Source organism: Myxine glutinosa, chromosome 8, assembly GCF_964187855.1.
Source record: "Myxine glutinosa chromosome 8, kmMyxGlut1.1, whole genome shotgun sequence".
Lineage (NCBI taxonomy): Eukaryota > Metazoa > Chordata > Myxini > Myxiniformes > Myxinidae > Myxine > Myxine glutinosa.
The window spans coordinates 150,058,514-150,075,014 of NC_136268.1; the positions used below are offsets into that span (position 1 = coordinate 150,058,514).

Genomic DNA, 16,501 nt, shown 5'->3' on the forward strand with positions numbered 1-16,501 from the left:
GGCAAGTGCAGGCAATGGTGAGGGTGTGGCAAGTGCAGGCAGTGGTGAGGGTGCAATGAGTGCAGGCAGTGATGAGGGTTCAATGAGTACATGCAGTGGTGAGGGTGTGGCAAGTGCAGGCAGTGGTGAGGGTGTGGCAAGTGCAGGCAGTGGTGAGGGTTCAAAGAGGGCAGGCAGTCAAGAATATCAAGCATAATAGCAAGACAATTCTTTAAATACATAAGGGGTAAATACATAACAGGTTCGGACAAGTGTGGGCTCATTGAGAAATAGCACGGGGAGAGTGGTTAGTGAGAAAAGTGAGATGGCAGGATAATAAACGATGCGATCACGAAGCGAACAGTGGGGTTAAGCAATATTGGTCGCTTACTTGCACACATACGCAAGTACAGTCATGGCCAAAAATATTGGCACCCTTGCACCTTTTTCAAATAACTCACAATTTTCTCTAAAAATAAGTTTAAATTGACAAAAATATTTGGTCTACAAAATTCCTTATTCCACTGTTAATATTACAGATCCTTTGTTTTTGATTCAGAACTTAATATGTCCTTTTAAATCAGAAAATAAAAAAATGGCATTGACAAAATTATTGACACGCTCGACTTAATGCTTGGTAGCACATCCTTTGGACAAAATAACTGCAGTCAAGCACTTCCTATAGCCGTGAATGAGCTTCCACACCTCTCTACTGCAGTTTGGGGCCACTCTTCCTGTGCAAACTGCTCCAGTTCTCCCAGATTTGAAGGGTGCCTTCTCCCAACTGCTGTTTTCAGATCTCCCCACAGGTGTTCAATGGGATTTAGATCTGGACTCATTGCAGCCACTTCAGAACAGTCCAGCGTTTTGTCTTGAACCATTCCTGGGTGCTTTTTGAAGTGTGTTTGGGGTCATTGTCCTGCTGCAAGACCCATGACCTTCGACGGAGACCCAGCTTTCTGAACTTTGTGCTCCAAAATGCCTTGGTAATCTCCTGATTTCATGATGCCATGCACACATTCAAGGCACTCAGTGTAAGAGGCAGCCCAGCAACCCCAAAACATCACTGAACCTCCTCCATGTTTGACTGTAAGGAAGGTGTTCTTTTCTTTGAAGGCTTCATTTTGTTTTCTGTAAACTTAGAGATGATGTGCTTTACCGAAAAGCCCTAATTTGGTCTCATCTGTCCACACGACATTCTCCCAGAAGGATTTTGACTTGTTCAGGTGTGTTTTGGAAAACTCCAGTCAGGCTTTCTTATGTCTCTCTCTCTCAGCAGTGGGGTCCTCCTGGGTCTCCTACCATAGAACCCCCTTTCATTGAGTTGGTGACGGATGGTGCGAGTTGACACTGTCGTACCTTGTCTCTGAAGGTCAGCTTGAATCTGTTTGGCATTTGATTGAGGTGCTTTCTCCGCCATTCAAACAATCCTTTGCTGCAATCTTCGATCAAGTTTTCTCTTGCGGCCACGTCCAGGGAGGTTGGCTACAGTGCCATGGGCCTTAAACTTCCTGCTAACATTGCGTACAGTGGACATAGGAACATCAAGGTCTCTGGAGATGGACTAGTACCCTTGAGATTGTCCATGCTTGGCTACAATCTTGTGTCTGACCTCCTCAGACAAGTCTCTTGTTTTATTTCTTTTCTCCATGCTCATTGCAGTACACACAGTGACACAAAACAGCAGAATGACTCCTTTTGTCTGTTCAATCTGGATGGATGAGTGCTTTTTATATTGCAGACACCTGCAACTCACAACAGGTGAGTTCAATTCCAAAGTAAAGGAGAATCACCTGCTTGAAATCTAATTATTTCTAACAACTTCTAAGAGGTGCCAATAATATTGTCCGGGCAATTTTAGGATTTTTATGTGGAATAAGCTAAGATTTCGTAATTTTTCATCTTTTTTTGTTTTGTTCCACTGAAAGCCAAATAAATACATATGTGGATACCAAAATATTTTTAAATTTCTACAATTTTCTGGAAGAAATTGTGCATTATTTGAAAAAAGTGCAAGGGTGCCAATATTTTTAGCCATGACTGTGTCTGCATTTTTTTTTTCCTTGGCAACGATTGGTCAATTGACACAAAATTTTTGCTATCGTATGCGTCTACTCATGTAGTATTTTATATTGATAATTATGATGTCTGGTTACGATGTATGGGCGACATCTTGAAAAAAAATCTAAAAACGTTGGACCTCTATTTCTTCGAAACTGCTCCATGGAAATTTTTTTTAAACGTGCCTCATTGTAAAGAATTCCGCATGGGGAATAAGATATGTTAATGATGGCATTATTGATGCCTTCATTATGACGTCATAATTCGACAAGTACAATGCTTAGTTGGATCAGTTTGAAATTTCTTGAGCATGATCTATGCCACAATTATATTGGAGAATGTAAATTTATGACGTTATCGGCCACGTGGTCTGGCAGCCATATTGGATCAATGAAAAAAACCTTTTTAAAAAACAGAAGAGTTGGTTCTCACCAAGCCGACTGCGGGGTAAGTATTCTGTGAATAGCATCTAGTTAAACAGGTATTTTGCTTCAACATTTACGCAAGAACAGTCCGGAGGATTACTAATAGTTGAGAGTGTCTATCAAGTTGGCGAGGAAGGGCTTCTACAGAAGATCCAGGTCGGAGTGGAGGAAGTAAAGGAACAGCAAGAAAAGCTGAGAGTAGATTAAGCTCTGGGGCCAGATAATACACACCCGAGAGTATTGAGGGAGGTGACTGAGCAGGTGACTGAGCAGGTAAGCGAGATGTTACCGGATATCTTTAATAGCTCACTGGAGTCAGGACAAGTACTGGAGGATTTGAGAGTAGCAAATGTAACAGCGTTATTTAATGAAGGATCCAGAGAGGAATTGAATTGGGGAACATAGATAGACCTGTAAGTTTGACTTCAGGCATGGGAAAGGTGTTGGAGACATTGAGGGACCAGATTATTGAGGGAACCATTTAAATAAATACAAATCAATTAAAGGCAATCAGCATGGGTACCCAAAGGTACGTTTTGCCAAAAAAATAATTTACAGTTCTATAAAGCAGTTTCTGATTGGGTGGATGAGGGAATGGGCGTAGTATATCTAGACTTTAAGAAAGCATTTGATAAGGTACCACGTTAGAGGTTAGGTTAGTTAATGCATGGAATGGTCTCCCTGGAAAGGTAGTGGCAGCAGAAACAGTAGATAAGTTTATTTTGGAATTAGATAGGTACCTAGAAGTAAGGAAGATGGAAGGATATAGGGATAAGGGATATTGACAGGACTATATTAAGTAGCTGTAGTATGGATGGGTGATTGTGTACATCTTGTGTGGAGTGTCGTATCTGTAGGGGTCTCATCAAGGGGTGGCATGTGGTTGATGTTGTGTTTCTCACCCAAGATGACCATGGGTCATCTTTCCTTTGATAGACTTGTCTTGCTATGGAATATTATTTATATAAAGTCAGTTATTCTTCATGTACACAAGCTAATGCTGTACTTGCATTTGGATGTTTTGGATCTCTCCAATAACCACGAACATGGAGGATCGTGAAGAGCCCTGAAAGTAAATCTTAACAGGTCTTGGTATGTGCTAATAATTTGACACTTTGCCAAGTTCTCCCAACATGTTTTATGTCATGAATATCTGCTTCAGTATCGTCTATGATATATCAGTGTAACTTGTGAACTGCTTGGTTAACATACATGGTGCTATTGCAGATTTACATCAGGTGGTCAAGAAAGAAAACGATGTGCATCTCTCTCCCATGTTGATCGATTGGAAAAGAAGCAGCATGATGGAGATAAATATACAGGTAAACAAGGTGTTATCCTGAAGGTTTGTACTGTTTAAGAACAAAAAAGTGTACTTCCATTCTTGAAACTATTTTGTTTTCTGCAAGTCTCAAGCCTAATGAGATTTGTTCGTGAATGTCAACACGATATCAGAAGAAATTCCTGTTTTCAAAAGTTTAAAATCCTTCCTTTTCTTCAATAGCCTCATCTCAGATCCGCAATTGGATTCAGGTCAGGTCACTCGACCTTGGACATGCTGCTTCTACAAACCCAAAAGTGGATGGAGGCCTTCAATGTCAGACATGAGATCATGGCCGTCGCTCTGGCCATATCCCATGCTTTCTATATAGTCTGGAACCCTGCCTTACTCTCCAAACTGTCTGCCTAAGGCACCCAAGGCTAACTCCACTCTTGGATTACTGACTTCCTCTACTCTTGTAGCCAACATGTGGCTCTCAATGGAGTATTTTCATCCCCTCTCCCTGTCGAGGCTGGAGTGCCCTAAGGCAGGGTTCTGGGCCCAGTCCTATTCCTGATCTTCATGAATGATCTCTGTGACTCTGAAAAAAAACACTTTATTTGCTGATGTCGTCACCCTCTGCTATGACATCCCTCAAGCATGTGACATAAACAATCCTCTCAACGAAGTTCAGTCACTCAAACTCCTGGGTCTTACCATCAGTCATGATCTTTCTTGGGCAAACCAAATTTCAAAGTTGGCATCCAAAGCTAGTCACCGACTGGGCATCCGACATCATACAAAGTCTTTTGTTGGCACACCTAAACTCCTATCCACCTACAAGGCCACAGCCTGATGGAATACTGCTCTCCCCTCTGGGCTGGCTCCCCTGTCTCACATCTTACTCAGCCTGACACCATGGAAATCAAGGCCTTAAAGATCATCGGAATCTCCTGCGATGAAGCCGAGTCTATGGGTCTATCACTTAGCCAATTAGCCATCCATCGCAGACAGGTCAGTTGTCTCTGTCTTTTACCGCCTCCTCTCAGATCTTGCATCCTCTGCTTTTTCTGTGTTTTGTCCACCCAGGTTTCTGCAGGGTGCATTTGGTCCACCATCAACCCCCTTCTGGTGAAACTACCTAAATCTAGGATCACTGCTCACCTCCACTCATTCGTTCTTCCTGCCTGTGGAACAAACTTCCACATCCTCGTCAATCTCATTCTTCCCTCCCGGGCTTCAAGACAGCCGCTCACCACCATCTCAGATTATGCCCAATCCAAAACCTCGCTAACCCACTTCCCCCTCCCACCCTAATAAGCCCTTCCTCTTCCAAATTTCCAGTTTTCCCTCCTTGAGAGGTTCCTTCTGTATCCATCTTTTTTTTTTTCTTCTTTTTTTTTTTTTTTTCCTATTTTCTTTTTTTTTTTGTATACAAGATCGAGGCTCGTGAAAGAGCGAACATTAATCACACAGAAAGACAAACAGACACATAAAACAAATAACATCGGGAGCGGTAGACAAGATGGGGAGAGAGGGGGAAGGACACAAACACAACATTTGAGAGCAGGGACCGAGAGACATGGAGACATCGAGAGATCTGTGGGAGGGAGAGGGCTTTGGGGGGGAGGCATGAGAAGGGGGGGGGGGGGGGGTGGGAGAGGTATAAACATATGGACACTGCCAGGATTTCCAGGAAAGAAGTTGGAATTTCAAACAAGGTGGATCTGGGGTGAATTAGTGGGGGTAGAAAAGATCAAGGTTATGGATGGGGGAAGATAAGAGATGGTGGTGAACAGCTGTTTTAAAGACCTGGAGGGAGGAGAGGGATTGAAGGGAGTGTGGGAGTTTGTTCCACAGGCGGGAGAAAAGAGGAATGAAAGAGTGAAGGTGAGCAGAGAGCCGAGATTTCGGCAGTTTAACCATCAGAGGGTTGCTGGCAGATCTTGTGCGACCTGTAGGAATATTTGGGGGACAGAGCACAGAGAGAGCTGGGGGAGCAAGGCCGGAGAGGAGTCGGTAGAAGACAGAAAGACCACCTACCTGCCTGCGGTGAGTGAGTGAAAGGCCCTCAGAGATAGCTTCATCGCGGGAGATTCCAATGATTTTGAAAGCTTTGGATTCAACAGCGTGAAGCCGAGCCAGGTGTGAGGCAGGAGCACCAGCCCATAGGGGAGAACAGTATTCCATTGAGCTGCGGATGATAGCCTTGTATGTGGTGAGGAGCTCAGGTGTGCCGAGGAAGGACTTCGCACGACGGAGGATGCCCAGTCGGCGACTGGCTTTGGAGGCCAGCTTGGAAATGTGGTTTTCCCAAGAAAGATCATGGCAGATAGTGAGACCCAAAAGCTTGAGCAACAGAACTTCTTGGAGAGGATTGTTGAGAAAGTAGATGGGAGGGTTGTCCAGTCGATCTTTTCGGAGAGACATAGTAAGAGAGTGAGATTTGTCAGGATTGAAAGACATGTTCCACTTGTTTGACCAGTCTGTGATTTTGTCCAGGTCTTCAGAGAGTGAGGAGGCTGCAGACTGCCGATCTGAGGGAAGAGGAATGGAGCGGCAGAGAGTGGAGTCATCAGCAAAGAGATAGAGAGGATTTTCCAGAGAGTCGGAGAGATCATTGATAAAGACCAGAAAAAGCACAGGGCCCAGCACACTTCCTTGGGGAACTCCAGCCTGAACAGGAAGGGGAGATGAGAGAAATCCATTCAGGGCCACACGTTGACTACGACCAGAGAGGAAGTCCGCAAGCCATGCATGGAGATTTCCATGGATACCATAGGAGGAGAGTTTGGTGAGCAGAGCTGGGTGCCAGACCGTATCAAAGGCCCGTGATATGTCAAGGGAGACAGCTCTGATTTCCTGTTTGGCATTGAGGACCTCCATCCATTGTTGAGACAGCAGAAGCAGCATGTCCAGAGTAGAGTGACCTGGTCTGAAACCAAATTGATGATCAGAGATCAAGCCATTGGAGAAGAGGAAAGATTTCATATCCGAAGCAATGATGGATTCCATGACTTTGCTGATAATTGGGAGCAGGCTGATTGGTCTGTAGTTGCAAGGATCTGTTTTTGCACCTTTTTTGTGTAAAGCGGTAATCTTGTCCTTCCATGTCCCCTTTTCTCCCATTGTTGGCCTTCAACTCTGCTGTGGGTGCCCCACCTCTCTCACACTCCCCCTCTCTCCATCTCTATCTCTCCCTCTCTATCTCTCCCTCTCTCCATCTCTATCTCCTGTTCCTTTTGTCCTGGTATGTCCTGATTTATTCAGTGTACTAGCCTTTCCATGAGGCTCGAATACGCATACAAAAAAAAAACACTTTGTGCGCATGCTGTGAAACATTCTCAAGTAAGACACACTACCATCCTTGATGAGCCAGGTGTTGGGCAACTCGGTTTCATAGCCGGTATCAATAATTCCAAATGATTGAGGATTAACAAGAGATGATACCAGTTTGTAAGTGGGCAATAATCACCTGAGCTTCGCTACACTTTGTGCTCATCTACAGGTTGGCCTGAAAGTCGCCTTTTACCCCTCCCGTAAAGCATTCGTTCTTAAACTTTTACTGCAAAGGTTTTATTGTGCAGTACTTACAAAAATTAGTCATTGTATCTGTATGAACTCCATCAATCTCCTTGCACCACTGGATTTGTCAACAAGTCCTCTTGGACATCTTGTGCAGCATTTGAGGAGTCATCTTTGAGAAAGAGGCCACGACTGCAGCGTGCAATTCTTCATTCGTCCTATACCGGTTTATCGACACTTGCTCCTTGATGAAGTCCCACAAATAGATGTCTGGAGTCGTTAGATCTGAACTACATGGTGACTACGCTGCAGGTCTGTGAGATCAACTAGGTCAAGAGGATTGCGGGACTGAAGAGGGCGGATAGAAGGAGAATGGATGAACTGAGGGAAGAGATTGGTGTGCAGATGATCTTAATGGGGAGATTGGTAAGAAGTGGGCTAGTCACGTGGTGCTGATGGGTGAGGATAATGGCAAAGAGCGGATCGGTTGAGATGGGAAGATTGTGTGAGGTGGGATATTAATAAGGTGGGGGTGGTTGTAAGGTGGAGATAGTTGGCTGAGGACAGGGGGAAGTGGACGAGTATCGTGGTCAAGGTACGGCAGAAGATTGGTACCATGGCACCTCACCACTCAAAAAGGGAAGAGAAGAAGAAGTGATATTGGTGAAGAATCGGTCGTTACGGAGTTAAGGATTCTTGCTGGAAGTCCCGAATTCTTGCTCGTCAGTCAATTTTACCAAGACAGTTCATCCAACAACCTTTCCCGTAGCCATCTCTTTGCCCAATGTGCCTTTGTGTATTTCTTAATTTTAACCAGGTTATTTTGGCTCAACACTTTGATCTGCATTTTCCTGTTTTTTTGAGCTTTTTCTTTGCTGTAATTATACTGCGATATCTTTGCACTCCAATCTTAAAATACAGTACTGAAGTGTGGTGCTACGCACACAACTTGCTTGCTTTAGAGGTAGGCCACAACGCGTTTGATAACCAAAAGAGTCTTTATTAAGAAAGCTCAAACTGTAGCACTGGGCGGGCTCGAGCTTGGAGCCCGCATATATGTGCCGGGGCCACGCCTAGTCCCCGGGCGTGGCCGATCGGTCGATAGGCGGGGCATGCCTTCCAGTTCCCCGCCTGGACGTTCGCGCCACCTGCTGGTGCGTTGAATTCGTGTCCTCTTGCTTGTGTCCGCCACACGCGCCCCCCCAGAATTCCCGCGCACCTGAAGGGTGAGTTTGCGGGGAAGCCGGATGACCCGGCCGAAACGTCCCCTGGCGATGGGTGCCGGTCTGGGGGGTGGCAGGACGGCGGGGCTGGGGGGTGCCGGGGGTCCGACCGCCGGGGGGGGGGGGCCTCGACGCAGAGGAAGAGCTGCTGGCGGGGGTGCCGGGGGTCCGACCGCCGGGAGGCGGCCTCGACGCGGAGGCAGAGCTGCTGGCGGGGGGTGGTCCGGATTGAGGTGGGCCGGCTTGAGGCGGTCCACGGAAATGCGATCCGGGGCACCGCCGATGTCGACCTTGAAAAATTTGTTCCCGGTCTCCAACACGTGGAAGGGCCCGTCGTACGGTGGCCGTAGCGGTGCCCGGTGGGCGTTGTGCCGGATGAACACGTACTTTGCCGTGCGAAGCTCCGGGGCGACGTGGGAAGGCGGGCAACCGTGGTGTGCCGTTGGCACTGGGGCGAACCTCCGGACGGTCTCCTGAAGGGCGGAGCGCTGTTGTGCCGCGGACCAAGGAGCCGTGGAGTCGGGGATAAATTCACCCGGTACCCGCAGTGGTTGCCCGAAGACCAGCTCCGCCGAGGACGCGCGTAGGTCGTCCTTGGGCGCCGTCCTGAGGCCCAGCAGGACCCAGGGGAGTCTGTCGACCCAGCCGCCGTCGCAGAGGCTGGCCCGGAGCGCGGCCTTCATGGAGCTATGAAAGCGCTCGCACAGGCCATTGGCCTGGGGGTGGTAGGCCGTGGTGCGGTGTAGTTTCACCCCGAGCCCTTGCGCCACCGCGGCCCAGAGCTCCGAGGTGAACTGGGGGCCGCGTTCGGACGAGATGTCCGAGGGGGCACCGAACTGGGCAACCCAAGTGGTGATAAAGGCTTGCGCCACCTCAGCCGCTGACGTCACCGCCAATGGGACGGCCTCCGGCCACCGTGTGGTGCGGTCGACCATGGTGAGGAGGGGGGTGAACCCTCGCGAGGGGGTCAGAGGTCCCACCAAGTCGACGTGCACGTGGTCGAACCGCCGCTCGGGCACTGTGAACGGGGCCAATGGTGCCTGAGTGTGGCGGTGGACCTTTGCGCGCTGGCACGCGAGGCACGTCCTGGCCCAGTCGCGGACGTCCTTCCGGAGGCCATGCCAGACGAACTTTGCCCCGACGAGTTTCTGGGATGCCCTCGCGCCAGGGTGGGACAGGCCATGGATGGCGTCGAACACCGGGCGCTGCCAGCCAGCGGGAATGATGGGGCGATGCCGGCCGAGGGAGACGTCGCATAGGAGGGCCGTGCCCGCGACGTCGAACGGCACCTCGGTGACGCGGAGGCCCGTGATGGCGGTCCGCAAGGCCTGGACGCCGGGGTCTGCGGTCTGGGCCTCCGCCATCTGGGCATAGTCGACCCCGAGGTGGACCGCATGCACGACGGACCGGGAAAGGCAATCCGCCACCGGGTTGTCCTTACCCGCCACGTGACGGATGTCCGTCGTGTACTCGGACACGGCAGAGAGGTGGCGCTGCTGCCGTGCCGACCATGGCTCGGCGACCTTGGCCATCGCGAACACAAGGGGCTTGTGGTCAACGAAGGCCATGAACGGGCGGCCCTCCAGCAGATGGCGGAAGTGTCGGACCGCCAGGTGGAATCCGAGCAACTCACGGTCGAAGGTGCTGTACCGGCGTTCGTGCTGGCGAAGCTGCCGGCTGAAAAACGCCAGCGGTTGCCTAGCACCACGCACCCATTGCTCGTGCACCGCGCCCACCGCGTAATCCGACATGTCGGTGCATCGGGCGCCGGGTGCGCCAGCATGGTGGCGTTGGCCAGAGCCAACGTTGCGCCCGCGAACGCCGCGGCCATCGGCTCCGACCATGCGATGTCACCTTTGCCCGGCTTGCCCCGGAGGGCCTCGTGCAAGGGGCGGAGGAGCTGGGCGACTTGGGGCACGAAGCGGTGGTAAAAGTTCACCATGCCCAGGAACTCCTGGAGCCCCTTGACCATGCGGGGCTGGGGGAAATCCCTGACCGCCTCCACCTTGGCCGGTAACGGGACGGCCCCGTGCTCGGTGATGCGGTGCCCCAAGAAGTCGATGGTGGTGACACCGAAACGGCACTTGGCAGGGTTGATGATTAGGCTATGCTGGCCCAGGCGTTCGAACAGCGTGCGGAGGTGGAGCAGGTGGTCTTCCCGGGACGCGCTCGCGACTAGGATGTCATCCAGGTAGACGATCAGGAAAGGTAAGTCGCGCAAGACGCTATCCATAAGCCGCTGGAACGCCTGAGCCGCATTCTTCAACCCAAAGGGCATCCTCAGAAATTCGAAGAGGCCGAAAGGAGTGATGACGGCCGTCTTCGGGACGTCGACCGGTTGGACAGGGACCTGATGGTAGCCCTGGATGAGGTCCACCTTCGAAAACACGGTCGTGTTGGCCAACCGGGCGGAAAAGTCCTGAATGTGCGGGATCGGGTAGCGGTCAGGGGTGGTGGCATCGTTGAGCCAGCGGTAGTCCCCGCACGGCCGCCATCCCCAGCCGGGCTTCGGCACGATGTGCAGCGGGGAAGCCCAAGCGCTGTTGGAGCGCCGCACGATCCCCAGCCGCTCCAGCGTGGCGAACTCCGCTTTCGCCACCGCAAGCTTCGTGGGCTCGAGTCGGCGTGCCCGGGCATAGACCGGCGGCCCGACCGTGGGGATGTGATGCTCCACCCCGTGTTTAACGGCCACCGCTGAAAAGGTGGGCCGCGTGAGGGCCGGAAAACTAGCGAGGAGGCGGGTAAAGTCGTCCGCTGCCGGAAGCGTGCAAACTAAACTCGCCAGGACGGAACCCTCCAGCAAGCCGCTTGGCAAGCCGCTCGGTGAGCCGCTCAGTGAGACGCTCAATGAGCTGCTCAGCGAACAAGCGAGCGAGCTAAAGGTTTCGGCCTGGACGAGCCGTTTGTGCTTTACGTCGACCAACAACCCATTCGCACATAGGAAGTCCGCACCGAGCAATGCCATCGGCATGCTTGCGGTCACGAACGACCATTGAAAGCGTTGCCCGCCGAACCGCAGGGAGAGGCAACGCTTCCCGAACGTGCGGATGGGTGTACCGTTGGCGGCAAGCCAAGCGGGGCCCCGGCCCGCGGTTCACTTGTCGGACGTGTAGGCTGGGATGACGCTTACCTGCGCTCCTGTATCGCAGAGGAAACGGCGCCCGGACAAGGTGTCCGTGATAAAGAGGAGGCTGCCGGAATGGCCGACGCTCAGGGCCGCTACCGAGCGCCGGCCCGGTAGTTTCCCGACTTGTCAAATGAGCACGGCGGGCAATACTTCCTGGCCTTGTGGCTGAATCTGGCGTGGTAAGAGCACCAGGCATGCGGCAGCGGGGGCTTCGGCGGCCGCAGTTTTCTCGGCAGCGGTGGTGGTGGTGGGCGGGGCGCGGCAGCGGCCACGAGGGACGCAGCAGCATCAGCCTCGGGATCCACGACGGCCGCACCGTAACCCGACCGCGTGTCGCAAGCCGCGAAGAACTTGTCGGCCTCTACAGCCAGGGCGCGGGGTTCTTTTATTTTGGAACCGGCCAGCGCGAGGCGTACCTGTGCGGGTAGCTGGCATAGGAAAAGTGCCCGAAATAATAAAGCCGGGGCTCGGTCACCCAGCAACGACAGCATATGATCCATCCGCATGGATGGTCATGTGTCGCCGAGTTCGGGAAGGTCCAGGAGGCGGTCGGCCTGTTCGATCTCCGTGAGGCCGAACGTGGCGATGAGGAGACGTTTGAGCGCCCCGTACTTGTGGTCGGCCGGCGGGTGCCGCAGGATGGACTCGACTCGGGCGGCAGTGCCGTGCCCGAGGGAGGCGACCACGTGGTAGTAACGGGTCTCGTCCGCCGTTATGCCTCGAAGCTGAAATTGTGCTTCGGCCTGCACGAACCACACATCGGTCTGTGCTTCCCAAAACTCTGGGAGTTTTACCGTGACGGCGCTGTTGGCCATGGCGCGTTCGGTGGACAGCAACGGCTGAACCAATCGGGGTCACCAGTGAAGTGTGGTGCTACGCACACAACTTGCTTGCCAAAGAGGTAGGCCACAACGCGTTTGATAACCAAAAGAGTCTTTATTAAGAAAGCTCAAACTGTAGCACTGGGCGGGCTCGAGCTTGGAGCCCGCATATATGTGCCGGGGCCACGCCTAGTCCCCGGGCGTGGCCGATCGGTCGATAGGCGGGGCATGCCTTCCAGTTCCCCGCCTGGACGTTCGCGCCACCTGCTGGTGCGTTGAATTCGTGGAGGGGGGCAAGGGGAGGAGTGGGAGGGGGGGAAGTACACCAGTTAGAAGGTCTAGACTTCTTTAACACCCATAGCTGGCTATTTATCTTTCAGAGCTACAGCTTCTGAAGAGTTGAAATCTTTGCATAGTATTTTGTAATATTGGACACAGGAGTAAATTTAGAGTGAACTTTTCTTTTTGCCTTTTTTGTTGTTGTTGTGCAGCGTCCAACCAGAAAACTCACCGTTTATCTTTGCGACTCCCAAGAAGAGGTTCTAAGGTGTGGATAAGCATGAACCTTTTCAAGCTTTATGAAAAGCAAACCTTTTCTTTTTTAAATTTAGCCTTCTGGCTCTGCAGTCGAAGGCCGGAGACCGGAGGCATTATGTTTACGGATTGTCTGTCTGACTGTCTGTCTGTCCGCGTGTGCGTCCATCCGTTATAAGATGTCAACCAAGCTTGTCACAAGTATGAACTGTAATACAAGACAAACTGATTCGATTTGGGGGTTAAAAGGACAAAGGTCATGTGACCTTTAATCAAAATTATTTCTTCTGCCACTGAAAGTGGACGAAGGTTGTTTTCACCCGTCTCTTTGTCTCGATGTGAGCAGGATATCTCAAAAGGTTATTGACGAATTTGGATGAAACTTGGTGGACAGGTTGGGTGTGTGACGAGCACAAACTGATTTGATTTTGATGAAGGTCCGGATAAGAGATTTTTTTATTTATTTATTTATTTATATAAAGTGATTCTTCACCATTGAGTGATAGGGCCAAAAATGATATATAGCATGATATTTCAAAAAGTTGTGGACGGATTATAAGAATTTGGTGGATGAGTTGGGTAAGTGACAAGAATGAGCAGATTAGATTTGGATTTCAGAACCCGCCTATCGGGATACAAAACGTAAACTATTCAGCTTGACGGAGGTATGTGCCCTACCGAGTGCCGTTCTAGTTCGTTACTGTGATAACTTATGAACCACTGAAGGGATTGCAACATAATAGGGCACAACTATAGACTAATACAAAGATGAATTGATGAAATTTTGGGTTAAACAGGTCAAGGGTCATAATACCTTTGAAAATCATTTTGCAGATGTAACTTGAGTTAAAACAATGTGATGTCTCTTCTACTTATCCCTCTTTTTCTCTCCCTCTCCCTCCCTGTTCCCCCCTCTCCATCTCTTCATCCTTTCCTCTCTCCCTCCCTCCTTCTCCCTGCCTCTCCCCCCATCACCTTCTCTCTGCCCCTCTCTCTCTCTCTCCCCACCTCTCTCTCTCTCCCACCTCTCTCTCCCCCCTCTCTCTCTCTCTCTCCCACCCCCCCCCATCTCTCTCCCTCTCTCCCCCTCTCTCTCTCCCTCTCACCCTCTCCCGACCACTCCCCCCTCTCTCACACTCTCTCTCTCTCCCCCTCTCCCACCATATTTCACCTTCTCTCTCCGTCTCACTCCCCATCCCTCTCGCTCTCTCTCTCTGTCCCTCTCATCCTCGCTTCCTCTCTCTCGCTCCCTTTCTCTCTCTCTCTCTCTCTGTCCCTCTCCCTCTCCCTGTCCCTCCCCCTCTCCCTCTCCCTCTCTCTCATGTGGCCTTTAAGATCAAACGTAATCATGGGTTAACATCTAACGCGGGTGGAAGCATATCCATTCACATGAAATTCTATTTTCTCGTTTTTTCTTCTTCTTCATATTCTGTTTGAATTTGGTTATTTACAACTACTGCAGTTTGTCATGCAGCTTCTAACTACTTAACATTTATCATATGCCCAGGGTGCTAACCCTCAAGTAACACTTCTACAATTGGTATGGCTCATTATGAGCATCCTCTGTAGGGTCCTGCGACCTTCCTGTCATGCACCTGTCTTGTAATTTTTCTCAAACCCCCCTTCAGTTCATCCCCCAATTTAATATATTTTTGTGCTTATTTTCCAGCATCGTTCCTCCCTACCAGACAGATTTGGTGCTTCATCTCCAGAATCTGTCACAAGCTCATCAGATGCATCACAAATACAGGCTGAAGTTCAGCATAACCAAGCTTCTGATCTCGCAGGAAAATTTCAAAAATCAAATGACAACAGGAGGGCAGAAATGGATTCTGAAGCTGGTTCAATCAGCTCCTCTTTGGCCAAGGTGAAACGAAGATGGAAAAACACGCATCCACAACGGACAGATAGAAACGAGTTGGGGAGAGATAAAGACGCGCCCGATGGACGTAGAACAGTGAGCGACGACGAGCAAAGGGAAACGAGGGAAGAACTACCACCTCGTGTTTCACCGAAGGAGGAAAGAAAGTTTGAGCAAACCTCTGAAAGCAAATCTCATAGAAAGCAAATTTTGATCAATCGCCTCTTTCCAAAGACAACTGATGTGACGGACGGCGTGTCCCATGCTGCTGCGGCCTCTGTGTGTCATGTCGAAGGTATGATGATCACCTCTGCATCTGGTCCCACCACATTGGGGTGTATTGCTGAAAAAAATGTTATTTTTCTTACCTTGTCATTCCACCTTTTTTTATTTGCATATTCTCTCCTAGTCTGCCATCTCACTTCACACCTTCTTTGGAGTTTCCATGAAATGGATTTTCTATTTAACTTTCTATTTTCAACTCCTTGATCTTCTTTTGCAGGTTTGATTGGTGTAGTTACAGAACGTCTTGAGAAAATCCTGTAGTATTTTAAACATAAGCCACAATGATGTGTGAGTGTCTTCATTGCACTCTCTGTATAAATGATGCAGTCGATGCTGATGAGGTTTTGACGGCAGGACTGGGTGATGTGGCAGGTGATGCAGTCGCTGAGGAATGCAGGAAATTGAAGCAGTTTGAACAGCAACAGCTGAACAACGCTCAGGTAACCTAAGGGAATGTTGGAAAGCAAATTTTGATGGAAGAAACAGCCGAATGCATTTCCTTGATGTTACTGAGCCTAAAGCTGGATTTTCTTTGCTGTTTAACCCAAAGTTTTCTATACATCTCCATGCGACTTTTTATAATTGATTCACGAGTTATCAAGTGACCACTATATTCGTCATGTGTGTGCGTCTGTCTGTGTATGTGGCTGTGTGTGTCTGTCCGCAGCATAACTACCCGATCGATCTTGATGAAACTTGGGTGGGAGGTTGATATCATGATCTAGTTGTGTCCTGCCTGGAGTGGGCGTATTGCGCCCATTGTGGGCGGAGCCACGCCCGAAAAAGATGTCTTTTCAGGGGGTAATCGAGTTCAAGCTACATCTTCTCCGAGGGGTTTGGTGGAATCTGACAGGGGTTTCGGTATTTGGTTAGGCCAATGTCATGTGTCTAGCCCCACGGAGCTCGATTTTTCCTTTTTTTATTTATTTATGTATTTATTTATATATTTTTTTCATTTCATTTTTCACCGAATTTTCGGTATTGTGTAGCTAACTAACCTCATAAGTCATAACTGATTATACATTATTTTCTATCTCATTTCAAGGTCAGTAACCTTCGTTTTGACATTTCCGGGCCTGGCCTGTCCGGGCCTGTTTCGGTTACAGTCGGTCCTTTGTCATTGAATACCGCTCGCTCGTGAACCATCGTCGTCTCCTGACTTGTCAGATTTGTATTTGCTGTTCAATCTGTGAAGCAACGAAACTCGATTTACCAAAGTGAAAAGGATAAAAGAAAGTGTCCCCGGTGTCCCTGTTCTCTACTGTCGTTGTGCTTCCGTCTCTCCCCCTTTTGTCTCCCGCTCCCTTTATTATATGTTTTATGGGTGAGCTCTTACATGAGCCTCGACTTAGTATACAAAGAAAGTCTTGAGTGAAATCTTACTACTTCGTGAATGAAA

At 49.9% G+C, this 16,501-nt stretch overlaps 1 protein-coding gene across 9 annotated transcripts in view; it reads left to right on the top strand.

The window, feature by feature from the left end:
- Positions 1–16,501, top strand: part of LOC137433011 (F-actin-monooxygenase mical1) — a 99,457-nt gene that overhangs the window by 61,839 nt on the left and 21,117 nt on the right. For 6 of the 9 annotated variants that reach the window (XR_010985619.2, XR_013624419.1, XM_068125384.2 and 3 more), the window contains 4 exons: positions 3,693–3,787; positions 12,914–12,969; positions 14,626–15,112; positions 15,475–15,542. Coding sequence is in view for 4 of the 9 variants with exons in the window: in XM_068125384.2 (XP_067981485.2) it covers positions 3,693–3,787; positions 12,914–12,969; positions 14,626–15,112; positions 15,475–15,542 (706 nt within the window). In the remaining 5 variants the exon portion in view is untranslated. The remainder of the gene's footprint in view (positions 1–3,692; positions 3,788–12,913; positions 12,970–14,625; positions 15,113–15,474; positions 15,543–16,501) is intronic. The other 3 variants (XR_013624420.1, XR_013624421.1, XR_013624422.1) reach the window with 1 other exon arrangement.